Source organism: Jaculus jaculus, chromosome 13 (assembly GCF_020740685.1).
Source record: "Jaculus jaculus isolate mJacJac1 chromosome 13, mJacJac1.mat.Y.cur, whole genome shotgun sequence".
NCBI classification, from domain to species: domain Eukaryota; kingdom Metazoa; phylum Chordata; class Mammalia; order Rodentia; family Dipodidae; genus Jaculus; species Jaculus jaculus.
Window position 1 is genome coordinate 11,931,024 of NC_059114.1, and position 15,532 is coordinate 11,946,555.

At 47.5% G+C, this 15,532-nt stretch overlaps 1 protein-coding gene across 1 annotated transcript in view; it reads left to right on the forward strand.

Annotated features, from left to right (window-relative positions):
* The first annotated feature begins 604 nt into the window (after positions 1 to 604).
* Positions 605 to 15,532, forward strand: part of Slc5a1 (solute carrier family 5 member 1) — a 74,913-nt gene continuing 59,985 nt past the window's right edge. The window contains exons 1-2 of the mRNA XM_045132501.1: positions 605 to 917; positions 9,734 to 9,805. Of these exons, the coding sequence (XP_044988436.1) occupies positions 783 to 917; positions 9,734 to 9,805 (207 nt within the window). The 5' untranslated portion in view covers positions 605 to 782. The remainder of the gene's footprint in view (positions 918 to 9,733; positions 9,806 to 15,532) is intronic.

The window sequence follows — 15,532 nt, forward strand, 5'->3', positions numbered from 1 at the left end:
GGCCAGTGGAATATTTTCCACCTGCAGCTGCAGCACTCCCAGGTAGGGAAAAGCTGAAGACCCCTGGCTCCCAACGGGACCTCTGCCCCTAGTTCCAGTTTCTTCCTCCCTAGAGTGGAGGAGTAACACTGCTTCTGGGGGCCGCAGGCCGGGGAGGATGAGTCAGGAACGTAGGCAGTGGGTGGGGACGCTGGTGGCCCAGCAATGACAGTCGTGTTGAACTGTCCTCCAGGCAGCATCCCGCCACAGTACCGGTGCTCCTGTGAACAGTCCTCCGTGGACACTAGGAGCCTGACTGATTTCTAAGAAAAGGTTCTGGGGCGCTCAGCCACTACACAGAGCAGCTAGGTCCCCAGAGATGCAGGGACTCATCCAGAGGCAGGTGGTGGGTGACTCACACCCTGCTACTTCGCGCTTTGCCGCAGGTAGGAGTCCAGCACGGGCCGGGCGGGGCAACAGCGCGGGGTGCCTGCTGCGGGAGCACAGAGGGCCTTTGTGCCAGGCGGGTACCACCCCTTGCCAGGCCCCTCCCTGCTCTGGGGACAGCCTTTACCTGCTCTGCAGGCCACCTCCCGCTGGCACAGGCTCCTCTTTCCAAGTTGCTTCCAGAGTTGCTGCTTCTCCGACGGTGCAGCCCAGCTCAGGGGCCCCGGGCTCCTGCTCCACAGCCCAGGGCCGGCTCGGGTGCCCTCCCCCGGGGCTGATCATTAACCTCAAGGCGGTATAAAGAGTGAGCAGGGCCCCCCCCCCCCGAGGGCCCGAAGGGACGCGTTGCCACTGCCATGGACAGTAGCACCTGGAGCCCCATGGCCACGGCCACGGCCCCGCCTGTCCAGTCCTATGAGCGCATCCGCAATGCGGCTGACATCTCGGTCATTGTCATTTATTTCCTGGTGGTGATGGCTGTTGGGCTATGGGTAAGTGGAGTCCTGGAGCGAGGGCCACTGGGTGCGTTGAAGGACTCACGGAGGAGGCGCTAGGGGCAAGGTGGACCCATAGGTCTATTCAGGGGTATGGTGTGTGTGTTTCTTGGGAAGATGGGGATGCAGGGAAGAGAGAGGGGGGCCCATGGGAGCCTGTCAGGCTAGCAGGCCCCCAGGAAGATCTGTGATTAGAGGAGAAAGGCCCAGGATTGTAGAAAGCAGGTTAGAGAGTGAGGGGCAGGAGAGGGGCATCCTAGAGCCCCAGGCACAGTCTCAGGGCAATTTCTGATGAATCTGGAAGCTACAGGGTCTCTGCCAGCCAGCCACAGGTGCTTGGGGAGGTGGTGGTGGTCGTGGTGGGGAGCTGCTAGCTGATCCAGAGGCCTTCTGTGAAGGAGATCCCAGGGAGTAGAGCTAGGTGGAGATGGGGAAGCTGAGGGGAGCAGGAGGAGGAGGAGGAGGAGGAAGAGAAGAGCCGGTGGCCCGATGCTATCATCAGGGAAGTCCATGTGTCTCCTCTTGGGATTGTGAGGACACACCAAACCAGAGAAACTTGTTCTCTACAGTCAAGGCCTCGCAAAGTTCATTTCTGACTCTGGCGCACCTAACAAGTCGAAAACGCCTGCTGATGATTTCAGCCCCTTCCAAGGGCTGTCCTGCGCGTGTGGTGACAGGTGGCCGGAGGCTCATGTGGCAGCGGGCGGTTTGGTGGGACCTTTGCCTTAGGGGGGAGGAGGGCAGCATGAGCTCTTCCATAGGCACAGCCTTGTCAGGGGGCAAAGGGAGGGTGCTTTTTATTGAGAGGCAGGAATGCTGATCCCCCTTCACAGAATTGGAAGTTGAAGTCCCATGCGGTTGTGATTTGCCGAGATTTTGTGATAGATGGAATTGTTCCTGGCACTCAGGTGTCTCAGTCCCAGCTTTTCCATGGTTCTTGGCACTCGACCACGGTGCCCGCTTCCCTCCCTCCCTCCCTCTGGAGCTTGGAGTCGAGACGCAAATGCATCCTCTGCTGGCCGTGCCAACACTGCCCCATTTCCCAGACAAGCACGGACCCTCTCAGTTCTCTTAACCCAACGCCTTTTAGCCCCTACCAATGCTGCAGGTGTTTACATTTTTTTTTTTTTAATGGTGTTTGCACTTTTGAAATATCTGTGAATCGGTATCTCTTGTCCTATTCAAGGCTGCTTAATGAGGCCTCTAGTGTTTGTCTATGTTTAATCTTCCCCCATTAGCCAATGCCCTGGGCCCAGATCATTTAACATGCTGGGTTTCTTCCTGTCAACGCTCCTCCTCTTAGTGCTTCTTCAGGTGTCAAGAGCAGCTGATGCTCGGCTGGCCGTTCTGACTCCCAAAGGAGCTCCGGCTGCACAGGGAAGGTGGCCCAGGGCCACCGTGTTCCCTGCACTTAGACACCCCGTCTCCCTCTGTCACTTGGCCCATGTCTTCCCATGCTAGTTAGCTCCGTTCTCTTCTCTCCCGGGCTTTTGCCTGTGACTTCTTTGGCATTTCTTTCTTTCTTTTTCTTCCACTACCTCTCTGTTTACTTCTTGGCGGGGTGGGGAGGAGGTTTTTTTTTTTTTTTTTTAACATCTGTTTAAGTTAAATCTTCAATGTGATTGTTTCTGGGAGATTTAAATAAGCTATCCTGTAACCCCTCAAGCCAGGGATTGTTAAAAACCAAAATCTTGTCCCATAGTCTGTTTTTGTATATCTCACAAGCTAAGAATGTGTCATACACTTTTTAAGTGGTATAAAAACCACAAGACAAAAATAAAATAAGAGTATGTGGTGGAGATCGTATGTAGGCCACAAAACCCAAAGTATTCACTATACGACCCCCTTTGTCTTTAGGCCCAAAGAAATAACTGCTTGTCTCATTCAGTCATTATGAATCTTGTTCCTTGAACCAATAGCTTCATTGATAGCAGAATTGACATGTCATCATTGAATGGCTGAGTTGGAATGGCAAGCCCAGCCCTTCTATTTTATAAATGAGGATGAGAGAGGCTAACTAGAAATCATTCAGATGAGTCAATCCAGAGGCAGGATTAGAACTTAGATCTTATGATGTCAAAGCCAATGCTATTCTGCCCTTTCTGTCCCCAAGACACTGTCCTTCCTGGGAATACCGTCTTCATTGTCTTCTCTAGCAATCCACTGAAGTGACAGTGTCCAAATTCCTTCTCTCCTCATATATTTTCATAAAGATGGGACCTATAGTTTACTGTCTTTAATCCTCTTCATTTTTTTTTTTTTTTTCGAGGTAGGGTCTCACTCTAGTCCAGGCTGACCTGGAATTCCCTATGTAGTCTCAGGGTGGCCTCAAACTCACGGTGATCCTCCTACCTCTGCCTTCCGAGTGCTGGGATTAAAGACGTGCGCCACCACGCCCGGCTAATCTTCTTCATTCTATAATCCTATGTCTGCAATGAATTATTTGACAAAATAATTTTTATTTTTATTTATTTGTTTGAGAGAGAGAGACAGACAGACAGAGAGAAAGAGGCAGAGAGAGAGAATGGGCACACCAGGGCCTCCAGCCACTGCAAATGAACTCCAGATGTGTGCGCCCCCTTGTGCATCTGGCTCACATGGGTCCTGGGGAATTGCGCCTCGAACCGGGGTTCACAGGCAAGTGCTTAACTGCTAAGCTGTCTCTCCAGCCCCACAAAATCATTTTTGATAAATTGTTACCAGCAGAATTTACTTGAATAGTCCCATAAGAAATGCTTCTTCAGTGGCCCCATTCCCATCTCTGGACATCTCAGGCAAAGAGGAACCCTTCCTGGTCCTCGGCTTTTCCCATCTCATCTTGCTGTGGCCCGTCAGACCACACTTACATGTCAGATCACAGTAGGTCACATCTGTGTCTGCCCTCTTCAGGCCCAGCACAGCACCCCAAGTTTCTCAATCTGGTCCTCAGTTTTGTAGACCGGGGGGCCACCCTCTAGCTCAATGATATTTTTGTGCTATTGGGGAAAAAAATGAAAATCAAGCCATGGTGTCACTGATTGTGATTGATTTTCTGTTACACTTTTGCAAGGATGAGTTCATTCTAGTCTAGTTATAGAGTGGACAGGTGAATTAAAAAATACTTTACTTATTTATTTGAAAGAAAGAGAAGGAAATAGAAAATTAAAAAATTATATTATATAATATTATAACAGGTTATATATTATTAACCCCTCACCCCAACTCCTGTTACCCTGGGGACCCTCCTCAGTGGGGTTGTGGTAATCACCGTGGGGTCATGAAGGCCTCAGTCAGCTCCAGTGGCGTAGTGGGGGGCCATGTCTCAGGGTATTTCTACCTGCTCTGTGGCTCTTACAGTCTTTCCACCCCCTCTTCTGCAATATTCCCTGAGCGATGACAGGCCTGTTGGAAGTCTGATTTAGTGTTAAGTTATTTGTAGTCTCTGGATTTCTGCTTTCATAGTTTTTTTAAAAAAATATTTTATTTATATTTATTTGAAAGAGGGAGAGAGAGAGTGAGAAAAGGAGAGAATGGGCACATCAAGACCTCCTGCCACTGGAAACAAACTCCAGATGCATGCGCCACCTTGGGCATCTGGCTTTCGTGGCTACTGGGGAATCAAACATGGGTCCTTTCACTCTGCAGGCAAGTGCCTTAACTGTTAAGCCATCTCTCCAGCCCTTTCATAGGTTTTGGTAGTTCTATGTGTCTGTCACCATCAACCTGGGGGTGGTTGTCAGGCTAGCAGTAAAGAACAGTGTTCATGATGTTGCTTCCTCTGCGATTTCTCCTGGGTCCTGGCAGACGTAGAGATGGAACGTCCCATGGTGGGCAGCCTGCTATCTCCTTGTCTTACTGATGGATCTTGACTGTCCTCTGTTTTCTCCGCCATCTGTAAAATCAAATGCTCTCCAAGTGTGAGAGCAATTTGGGTTAAAGGAGCTATGCAGATTATTTAGGAGATTTTTGGTGTGCTAGCCCACTCTTTCCTGACCATGGCATTCTGACTTGGTCTTCAGTACCAGATTTGAGTTCCCTCCCACGGAGCAAGCCTTGTGGCCAATCAGAGACCAGTTGGTTACTTGTAGAGGCTGCATGCCACTATTGCACAAGTGGGCACTTCTTTTGTTTTCCTTTTTTTTTTTTTTTTTTTTTTGAGGTAGGGTCTCACTCTAGCCCAGGCTGACCTGGAATTCACTATGGAGTCTCAGGGTGGCCTCGAACTCACGGCGATCCTCCTACCTCTGCCTCCCAAGTGCTGGGATTAAAGGCGTGAGCCACCACACCTGGCTTTCCTTTTTTTTTTTTTTTAAAGATTTTATTTTTATTTATTTACTAGAGAGAGAGAATGGGCACACCAGGGCCTCTACCTACTGCAAACAAACTCCAGGTGCATGTGCCATCATGGGCATCTGGCTTACATGGAGAATTGAACCCGGGTCTTTAGGTTTTACAGGCATGCACCTTAACTGCTAAGTCATCTCTCCAGTCCCTCCTCCTTTTTTTGGTTTTTTGAGGTAGGGGTCTCACTCTGGCCCAGCTTGGCCTGGAATTCACTATGTAGTCTCAGGGTGGTCTCGAACTTCCTACTTCTGCCTCCCAAGTGCTGGGATTAAAGGCATGTGCCACCACACCTGGCACAAGTGGATACTTTATTTATTTATTTAAATGTTTATTTTTATTTATTTATTTGAGAGCGACAGACAGACAGGGAGATAGACAGATAGAGAATGAGCATGCCAGGGCCTCCAGCCACTGCAAACGAACTCCAGACATGTGTACCCCCTTGTGCATCTGACTAACGTGGGTCCTGGGGAATCGAGCCTCGAACCGGGGTCCTTAGGCTTCACAGGCAAACACTTAACCGCTGAGCCATCTCTCCAGCCCACAAGTGGGTACTTCTTGTCCGGATGGTTGATCTTGTAGTCTGCAGGGTCCCCTGCTAATTCATGCTGTGTGTGACTGTTGTTCCCTGGCAGTTCCATGAGAGCTCTCCAGTGCTGGCAGGGAGCTAGCTGCCCTTTTGGTTCCGGTATAGTATTCTGCTGTCCTGTGACCACAGCCCGTAGTGGCTTCAGAAATTGGGTCTTACCTTTTAGCTCTGGAAGATAATCAAGTGTCTTGGCAATGGTCTACATTGTTTTGGGGGAACCTCATGGGTCTTCCTGGCCAAGAGCTCACTGTGGTGGGTAACCCAATTCCAGGCCTTGGATTTCCCAGCCAGAGTCCATGGTTGTGAGGTTAAGTTTCTCCCACCTTCTGGACAGGTGAATTTAATGTCTTGAATGAGACTGTGCCTTTCCATGCACAAGGCACTTCCGAACCTTACAGAAGACTGACAATATGTAGTATGCTACATAAAGTAAAAAAAAAAAAAAAAAAAAAAGGAAGGCTTATGAAAGTATCGTCATGGAACCCGTTGTTTTGCACAATATATGTTAATGAGTGGAAAGCTGGGCGCTGGGGGCGTGCACCAGTGATCCCAACGCTGGGGGCGTGGAGACAGTCTGATCCTTGTCAGGCAGTCTAGACCACTTGATGAGAGAGCCTCCCTCCCTCGACAAAGGTAGACAGTATTCCTGAGCAATGACCCCCAGGCACATGCCCATACCTGCGTATAGATATGTACTTGCACACACACAGACGCACAAAATGAATGGGAAAGGGATTTTTTTTTTTTTTTGAGGCAAGCCCAGCAGACTTGCCTTTTTTTTTTTTTAATGAGAGAGAGAAAGAAAGAATTGGCGTGCCAGGGCCTCCAGCCACTGCCATTGAACTCCAGATGAGTGCACACCCTTGTGCACATATACAGCCTTGTACACTTGCATCACTTTGTGCGTGTGGTTTATATGGGACCTGGAGAGTCGAACATGAGTCCCTAGGCTTTATAGGCAAATGCCTTAACTGCTAAGCCATCTCTCCAGCCCCCAAAGTAAGGATTTTGAAGGTAAAATGGAGTTCTCTCTCTCATAAACTAAATTAAAAAATTTTTTAAAATATGGAGTTTTCTAGGTATTCAGAGGGGCAGATTATTCTTTTTTTTTTTTTTTTTTTTTTTTGAGGTAGGGTCTCACTCTAGATCATGCTGACCTGGAATTCACTATGTCATCTCAGGGTGGCCTCAAACTCACTGCCATCCTCCTTCCTACCTCTGCCTCCCGAGTGCTGGGATTAAAGGCGTGCACCACCACACCCTGCTTAGATTATTCTTGTTTCTGAGGAGAGATCACAGGGGAGATCCCATGGAGGAGTCAGGTTTCACAAGGAAGGTGGCATTGAGAGGCCTTGGAATGTGAGCATGGAGGACCTGTGCTTCCAGAGACGAGGGGTCAATGATTTGAAGAGGAAAAGGCTTAGGGCAGTCGCATCTCTGCTTATCTTTTGTCCAGACCTGACATCTTTTCTGAATCTTTCCAGGTCCCTGCTCGAGACCTTGCCCTTACATTCTTCCCTTAAGCTTAGACTTCTGAGACTAACTGGGAGATGTTTGTGTGGGAGCCCTGAGTCCATTTTCTCTGTTCCTCCAACCATGGACTTCAGAATTACTTTCCGAGTGACCTTTAACAAACCAGCTTTTGGAGTCTGGGTCCCCTGGATTTATTTTGGTGACAGCCCTAGCTAGCTACCTTCTCTTAGGCCTGCTGGTTATCTTGCTGTTTCCAGGAAACCTATCATAGAATCTTCACAGAGTATGTCCCATGGGAGGGAGGACCCTCCCAGGAATCCAGAAAGACCTGGGCTTCCCCTGGCACTACCTGGCACACGGGGCTGCTCAATCAGTGTTGATTGATTGGCGGTATGACGATCCCAGTGCGTACACCCGTGCGGTCTGGGCACCTACCACTGTGTCCCTTGTCACGTTGTTGGCTGCGTGAATGGCATCACAGGTTACTTCCTTTGTGCCAATGATGTTCTTTGGCCTCAGTGGTCACACGTGAGAACACAAGCAGCAGTAATTGGGGACGTCACCGTCAGCCGTTAGCAGAGAGAGCAAGTGTCTGATCAAAGAAAACCAACGACAGAGAAAGACAGACAAAGGGAGAAGGGGGCCAGACGCCAGGCCAAAGGTACTGTTTCCATTTGTGCTGGAGCACTCGGTCTGGGCTGGAGCCCGAGGCTGGACCAGAAACCACTACAGAGTTCAGAAGCACCAATTCCAGAGGAGTCACAAGGGGCTGGCCATCATTCATATTGAAAATGGATGTTATCTGTCTCCTCCCGACCCTTCAGCGGCTCCCTGTTGTCTGTGAATAAAGCCTGCGCCTTGTAGGCTGGCATTTGAGCTCTTCCATCTTTTTCCTTCTGTCCCTCTCACTGTTGCCCGGTCTCAGCAGCTTCACCCGCCAGCACTGTCGTTCCCCAGACCACACGCCTGCCTGTTCTTCCGCCTTCTGCAAACTCTCTCCCTTTGTTTCTCTTGACTAATCGAACCTTACCCTTCCTTCAAGATCTGACGCAATGCTGCCCCTCAGGGAAACCTTTCCCGTCACCCCCCTCAGAAGTCATCTCCCCCTTACCTCTGTATTTACTTCACTAGTCCTAATATGTTATGAAGTCCTGGTTCTGTTGAGCTCCTAGCACAACCTCAGAGGGGACAGATTTAAGTTGAGTTTGAATGTCTGGCCTTTTATAAGCATATTAAGTATGAAAACTTTGCATTCTTTAAAAAATTTCTTTTGTTTATTTTTATTTATTTTTTTGAGAGTGACAGAGAGAGAGAGATTGAGAGAGAGAGAGAGGCAGATAGAAAGAGAGAGAGAATGGGCGCACCAGGGCCTCCAGCCACTGCAAAGGAACTCCAGACGCATGCGCCCCCTTGTGCATCTGGCTAACATGGGTTCTGGGGAATCGAGCCTTGAACCAGGGTCCTTAGGCTTCACAGGCAAGTGCTTAACTGCTAAGCCATCTCTCCAGCCCCAAAACCTTGCATTCTTTTTTTTTTTTTCTCAAATTTTTATTAACATTTTCCATGATTATAAAAAATATCCCATGGTAATACCTTCCCCTTGCATTCTTTTTTTTTTTTTTTTTTCTGAGGTAGGGTCTCACCGTAGCCCAGGCTGACCTGGAATTCACCATGGAGTCTCAGGGTGGCCTCGAACTCATGGCAATCCTCCTACCTCTGCCTCCCGAGTGCTGGGATTAAAGGCGTGCGCCACCACGCCCGGCCCTTGCATTCTTAAGATGTTTTTCTTTTCTGCTAGTGGCTTTATTGAGATTATAATTTACATATCAGATATTACCTTTGAAAGGTATGTATTTCATTAGGTACCTCAATGTGTTTTTTTTTTTAAATACATTTTATTTATTTATTTATTTGAGAGGGAGAAAGAAGCAGAGGGGGAGAGAGAAATAGAGAGAGAATGGGCACGCCAGGGCCTCCAGCCATTGCAAATGAACTCCAGATGCTTGCGCCCCCTTGTGCATCTGGCTAACGTGGGTCCTGGAGAGTCGAACTGGGATCCTCTGGCTTTGCAGGCAAGTGCCTTAACCGCTAGGCCATCTTTTCATCCCGCTCACCGTGTTCTTTAAGAAAAGCATCAAGTTCCATTTCCCACTGCTTAACATGCACGCAAACAGAGCCAGATGGAATACTTTTCCCACAGCCACAGTGTAGGTGAATTGCAGAGCCAGTTCTAGGGAAAATTGACTTCACTTTCCTGTCTGTCAAAGGTAGGTCTGGGTGTATAAGACTGCTTGTGTGTCTGTGGGGTGGAGACAAGGCATGTAAAAAGTGAGTGTTCAGAAAGTGCTAGTGCGTGGAGGTATGTCCTTCAGGCTGGCAAGGTCGATCTCCCAGTTTTCTATTAAGTTTTTGACCCTTTCTCCCTCAGGCCATGTTCTCCACTAACCGTGGGACTGTTGGAGGTTTCTTCCTGGCGGGCCGGAGTATGGTGTGGTGGCCGGTGAGTTTTCTCTGACACGTACATACATGCTTATGTATGTGCATATTTGTTTATGATACTTCTTTTAGGAACCTGTTTTCTTCTTGGCTGTGGTCCTGGCAGTTCTTCCTCATCTAGAGCCTTCATTATCCTGCCCAGTCCTCTCGGGCATCCTTAATCTATTGTGTTAAAAGGAATACCTTTTTTTTAAATTTAAACTTTATTTTTATTTATTTAAGAGAGAGAGAGAGAGAGAGAGAGAGAGAAAGAGGCAGAGAGAGAATGGGTGCACCAGGGCCTCCAGCCACGGCAAACGAACTCCAGACATGTGCGCCCCCTTGTGCATCTGACTTATGTGGGTCCTGGGGACTCGAACCTGGGTCCTTTGGCTTTGCAGGCAAATGCCTTCACCACTAAGCCATCTCTCCAGCCCAGGAACAGCTTTTGAATAAATAATGCTTGGAGTCTGTCAAGGGGTAAGTAGAAGAAAAGACTGCTCAAGGTGTTCAATGTGGAGAAACAGAAAAAAATGCACAGCCAGGTGAGGTGGAACACACCAGAGAGACTGAGGCAGGAGGATTGCAATTTCGAGGGCAGTCCTACCTACACAGTGGAAAAACCCAAACCCAAAACCTAACTGTGGTGGTTTGATTCAGGTGTCACCCATAAACTTAGGAGTTCTGAATGCTAGGTTCCCAGCTCATGGAAATTTGGGAGTTAATGCCTCCTGGAGGCAGTGTATTGTTGGGGGTGGACTTATGGGTGTTATAGCCAGTGTCTCCTTGTCAGTGTTTGGCACACTCTCCTGTTGCTATGGTTCTACCTTATGTTGGCCAGGGGGTGATGTCCACCCTCTGCTCATGCCATCGTTTTTCCTGCCATTGGGGAGCTTCCCCTTGAGCCTGTAAGCCAAAATAAAGCCTTTTTTCTCCCCCCCTCAAGCTGCTCTTGGTTGGGTATTTTCTAGCAGCAAAGTGAACCTGACTGCAACACCAACCAAATCAAAACAATAACAAAAGAAGCACAACCAAGGGAATTTTAGACAAATTTGAACTTCCATTTCTTTCTTTTTTTTTTTTTTTAATAAAAATACTGACCTTCTAGGAGTGATAGGAGAATTTTTCTGTTGCATTTTTGAATTTCTTTTTATTTTTTATTTTTATTTTATTTTTTAAAAATTTTTTGTTCATTTTTATTTATTTATTTGAGAATTACAGAGAGAGAGAGAGAGAGAGAGAGAGAGAGACAGAGGCAGATAGAGAGAGAGAGAATGTGTATGCTAGGGCCTCCAGCCACTGCAAACGAACTCCAGATGCGTGCGCCCCCTTGTGCATCTGGCTAACGTGGGTCCTGGAGAATCGAGCCTTGAACCGGGGTCCTTAGGCTTCACAAGCAAGCTCTTAACTGCTAAGCCATCTCTCCAGCCCGAATTTCTTTTTAAACTGAGAACTTTATTGCATGTTGATCATATGCCCATCAGGTTAGACTCTTACATCCCCTCTCCCCTGGCCCCATTCCACAGAGGGCCCTCCTCAGCGGGGTTAGCAGTGCTCACTGTGGGGTTATGAAGGCTCTAGGCTATCTCTGTGGTGGGGCACTGCCTCAGAGTACACCCTGTGGCTCTCACATTCTTCCCACACCCTGTCCCCCGATGTCCCCTGGGCCTTGGAGGGCGTGTTAAAGTGTCTTTTAGAGCTGGGCTCTCAGCAGTCTCTGAACTTCTGCTTTGAGGCGTTTTGAGTACCTCGATCTCCCTGGAGGAGGTTCTCAGGGCAGCAGTGAGAACTGCACCATCAGGAGAGTGTGGGACTTCTTACATGGTGCAAAAAACAAAACAAAGCAAAAAACCCCAACATACAATAGCTCTTTTGTTACCTGTCTCCTATTTTAAGGAGAGATTTTGTGTGTCTTGCCTTCTCTGGAACCTTCTTCAATACCTGATGCCCAGGAGGCTCTCAGTAAAATACTCATGAAATGGATGGAGGAGGGGCTTCCGCCCGTGTCCAGTCACAGCGTTCTGTGCACAAGGGTTCCTCATCTTGCTGGAGTTTACATTCAGTGACAGAAGAGCTGTTTCCTCTGATTCTTGCGCCCGAGTGGAACTCTCGCCATCAAAGGACATGTGCATGTGGAGGACACGCTTTCTGTCATATCACCACAGGGACTGAGCTGGGCTTCTCACCAGAGTCAGTGGTTGATTGAATTGTCCGGGCTGTTCAATTCTATGGGCTCTGGGTACACATTAGATCGGCTGGAGAAAGAGTTGATGGTGCAAACATGCACAAAAGGAGAAGGCAGGAACAGTAATGAGTTGAGAAGAGGGAAAGAGAGAAAATGACTGTCCCTGCTGTGATATAGACATGTTAGAGGGGAACTCTCAGGAAATCGCACAGCATCCTCCAACTGGATTTTGATTAACTATTTGGAGTTTAATAAAACGGCATTCTCATAGTGGCTTGGGCTATCCCTGAAGACATTTCTATTTAAAAATTAAAAAATATGAGCTGGGCGTGGTGGTGCACGTCTTTAATCCCAGCACTTGGGAGGCAGAAGTAGGAGGATCGCCATGAGTTCAAGGCCACCCTGAGACTACATAGTTAATTCTAGGTTAACCTGGACCAGAGTGAGACCCTACCTTAAAAAGCCAACAAAATTTTTTAAAATATATTTTTCTTTTTAAAAAAATATTTTGTTTTTCTTTCTTTCTTTATTTGATAGAGGGAGGGGAGAGAGAGAGAGAGAGAGAGAGAGAAAGAGAGAGAATGGGCACACCAGGGCCTCCAGCCACTGCAAACAAACTCCAGATGCATGCGCCCCTTGTGCATCTGGTTATGTGAGTTCTGGGGAATCGAACCTGGGTCCTTTGGCTTTGTAGGCAAGAACCTTAACCACTAAGCAATCCCTCCAGCCCTAAGTATATTTTTCTATACATTTATTTATTTATTTTTAAGGACAGAGAGAGAGAGAGAGAGAGAGAGAGAGAGAGAGTGAGAGAGGGAGAGAGAAAAGAGACAGATAATAGGCACACCAGGGCCTCCAGCCACTGCAAATGAATTCCAAATGCATGTGCCACTTTGTGCATCTGGCTTTCTGTGGGTCCTGGGGAACTGAGCCCCAGTCATTAGGCTTTGCAGGCAAGTCCCTTAACTGCTGAGCCATCTCTGTAGCCCTCTATGCAGAAAAAAAAACTGACAAGTACGCTTGTATTTATTTAGAGTGTACATGATATATTGATACAAATATTGTTTTGGCATGCATGTGTAGGATGTGGTATATGTGTGTGTATATGCACATGTGTGTGCACACAACGTGGAGAGGCCGGAGGAAGATGTTGGTGTCCTTCTCTATTTCTCTTCCACCTTATTTCCCTGACATAGAGGCCCTCACTGAACGTGGGGCTTCCTATTTTACTACGGAGCCCCAGGGAGCCTCTTGTCTCAGCTCCCCTCACAGCTGGGCATGTGCGGCCATGCCCAGCTTTCTACACGAGCGCTGGGGATTGAACTCAGGGCCTCCTGCTTGGGCAGCAAGTGCTCTTACCAATTGGCCATTTTTATAGCCTGATGTGGATTCTGTATATATATTATGCAATTATTAAAATCAAGCTAATTACTACATGTATCACCTCATCTACTTTTCTGTGGTGAGAACATCTAATATCTGATTTCCTAACAATTTCAAGTATACATTATTACTACCATTATGGTATATATTGATCTCCAGAATTTATTTAACCTAACTAAAACATTGTACTCTTTTTTTGTTTTCATTTTTATTCATTTGAGAGCAACAGTGTGTGTGTGTGTGTGTGTGAGAGAGAGAGAGAGAGAGAGAGAGAGAGAGAGAGAGAGAGAGAGAGAGAGAAAGGAGAGAGAGAGAATGGGCACACTAGGGCCTAGGATTTTTTAAAAAAATATTTTATTTAGCTGGGCATGGTGGTGCACACCTTTAATCCCAGCACTTGGAAGGCAGAGGTAGGAGGATAGCCATGAGTTTAAGGCCACCTGAGACTACATCGTGAATTCCAGGTCAGCCTGGGCCAGAGTGAGACCCTACCTTGAAAAAAAAAGTTATTTATTTATTTGAGATTTATAGAAATAGGCAGAGAGAGAGAGAGAGAGAGAGAGAGAGAGAGAGAGAGGGAGGGAGGGAGGGAGAGAGAGAAAGAGAGAAAGAGAGAAAGAATTGGTGCACCATGGCCTCTAGCCACTGCAAAAGAACTCCAGATACGTGTGGCCCCTTGTGCATCTGGCTTATGTGGGTCCCGGTGAGTCGAACCTGGGTCCTTTGGCTTTGCAGGGAAGTGCCTTAAATGCTAAGTCATCTCTCCAGCCCTAAAATTATTTTTATTTATTTATTTATTTGAGAGAGAGAGAGAGAGAGAGAGAGAGAGAGAGAGAGAGAGGCAACGAGGCAGACAGAAAGAGTGAATATGCACAAGCTAGGGTCTTTTGCCACTGCAAACAAACTCCAGATATGTGTGCCACTTTGTGCATATGGCTTTAAGTAGGTACTAGGGAGTCAAACCCAGGCAGGCAGGCTTTGCAAGCAAGCACCTTTCACTGCTGAGTCATAGATCTCCAACCCTGGCACCCAGTATTGTTATGCTTTGCTTCAATTATATGAGCTTGTAAGATTCTACATGTGAGTGGGGCCATGAAGTCGTTCATAGTCGATCCTTGCGATGGCCAAGAGTACTGACTGGATGCTGAAGTTTGGTGGCAAGCCTCTCATGATCACCTCTCTTCACACCTTGGTAGGAGGCACACACATTCAAACCTTACATTCTGTTGCAGGGATTTGTGTTTTTCTGTTGCCTGGGATTGAAAGCAGGAATCAAAGAGGCACCTTTGATCTCAAAGTTCAAGACTAGGTTAGAGTAGTTCCTCTACAGCCATGCTGTCTAATATGGCAGTCTATTCTTTTTTTTTTTTTAAATTTTTTAAAAATTTATTTATTTGAGAGCAACAGACACAGAGAGAAAGACAGATAGAGGGAGAGAGAGAGAATGGGCGCGCCAGGGCTTTCAGCCTCTGCAAACGAACTCCAGACGCATGCGCCCCCTTGTGCATCTGGCTAACGTGGGACCTGGGGAACCGAGCCTCGAACCGGGGTCCTTAGGCTTCACAGGCAAGCGCTTAACCGCTAAGCCATCTCTCCAGTCCTGGCAGTCTATTCTTATTTATTTATTAGAACCAGAGAGATGGAGAGGGACAGAGAGAGAATGGGCATGCCAGGGCCTCCAGCCACTACAAATGAACTCCAGATGCATGCACTACTTTGTCAGTCTGGCTTATGTGGGATCTGGATAGTTGAATCTGGATCCTTAGGCTTTGCAGGCAAGCGCCTTAACTACTAAGCCATTTCTCCAGCCCTGCATTTTTATTTTACTTAATATTTTAAGTTTTTTGTTTTTCAAGGTAGGGTCTCACTCTAGCCTAGGCTGACCTGGAATTCATTATGGAGTCTCAGTCGTGCCTTGGCCTCCCGGCAATCCTCCTAGCTCTGCCTTTCATCCTTGTGCTGGGATTAAAGGCGTGTGCCACCACGCCTGGCAAATCTTTGATTTTTTAGATAGGTTTGTTTCCTTCTACCTATCTCTTAAAATAAAAGTGTCACTCTTCTCAGTTCTAAGTTTTAAAAAATATTTTATTTTTATTTATTTATTTGAAAGAGGGTAAAAGGGAGAGACGCACAGAGAGAGAGAGAGGGAATGGGTCCCCCAGGGCTTCCAGCCACTACAAATGA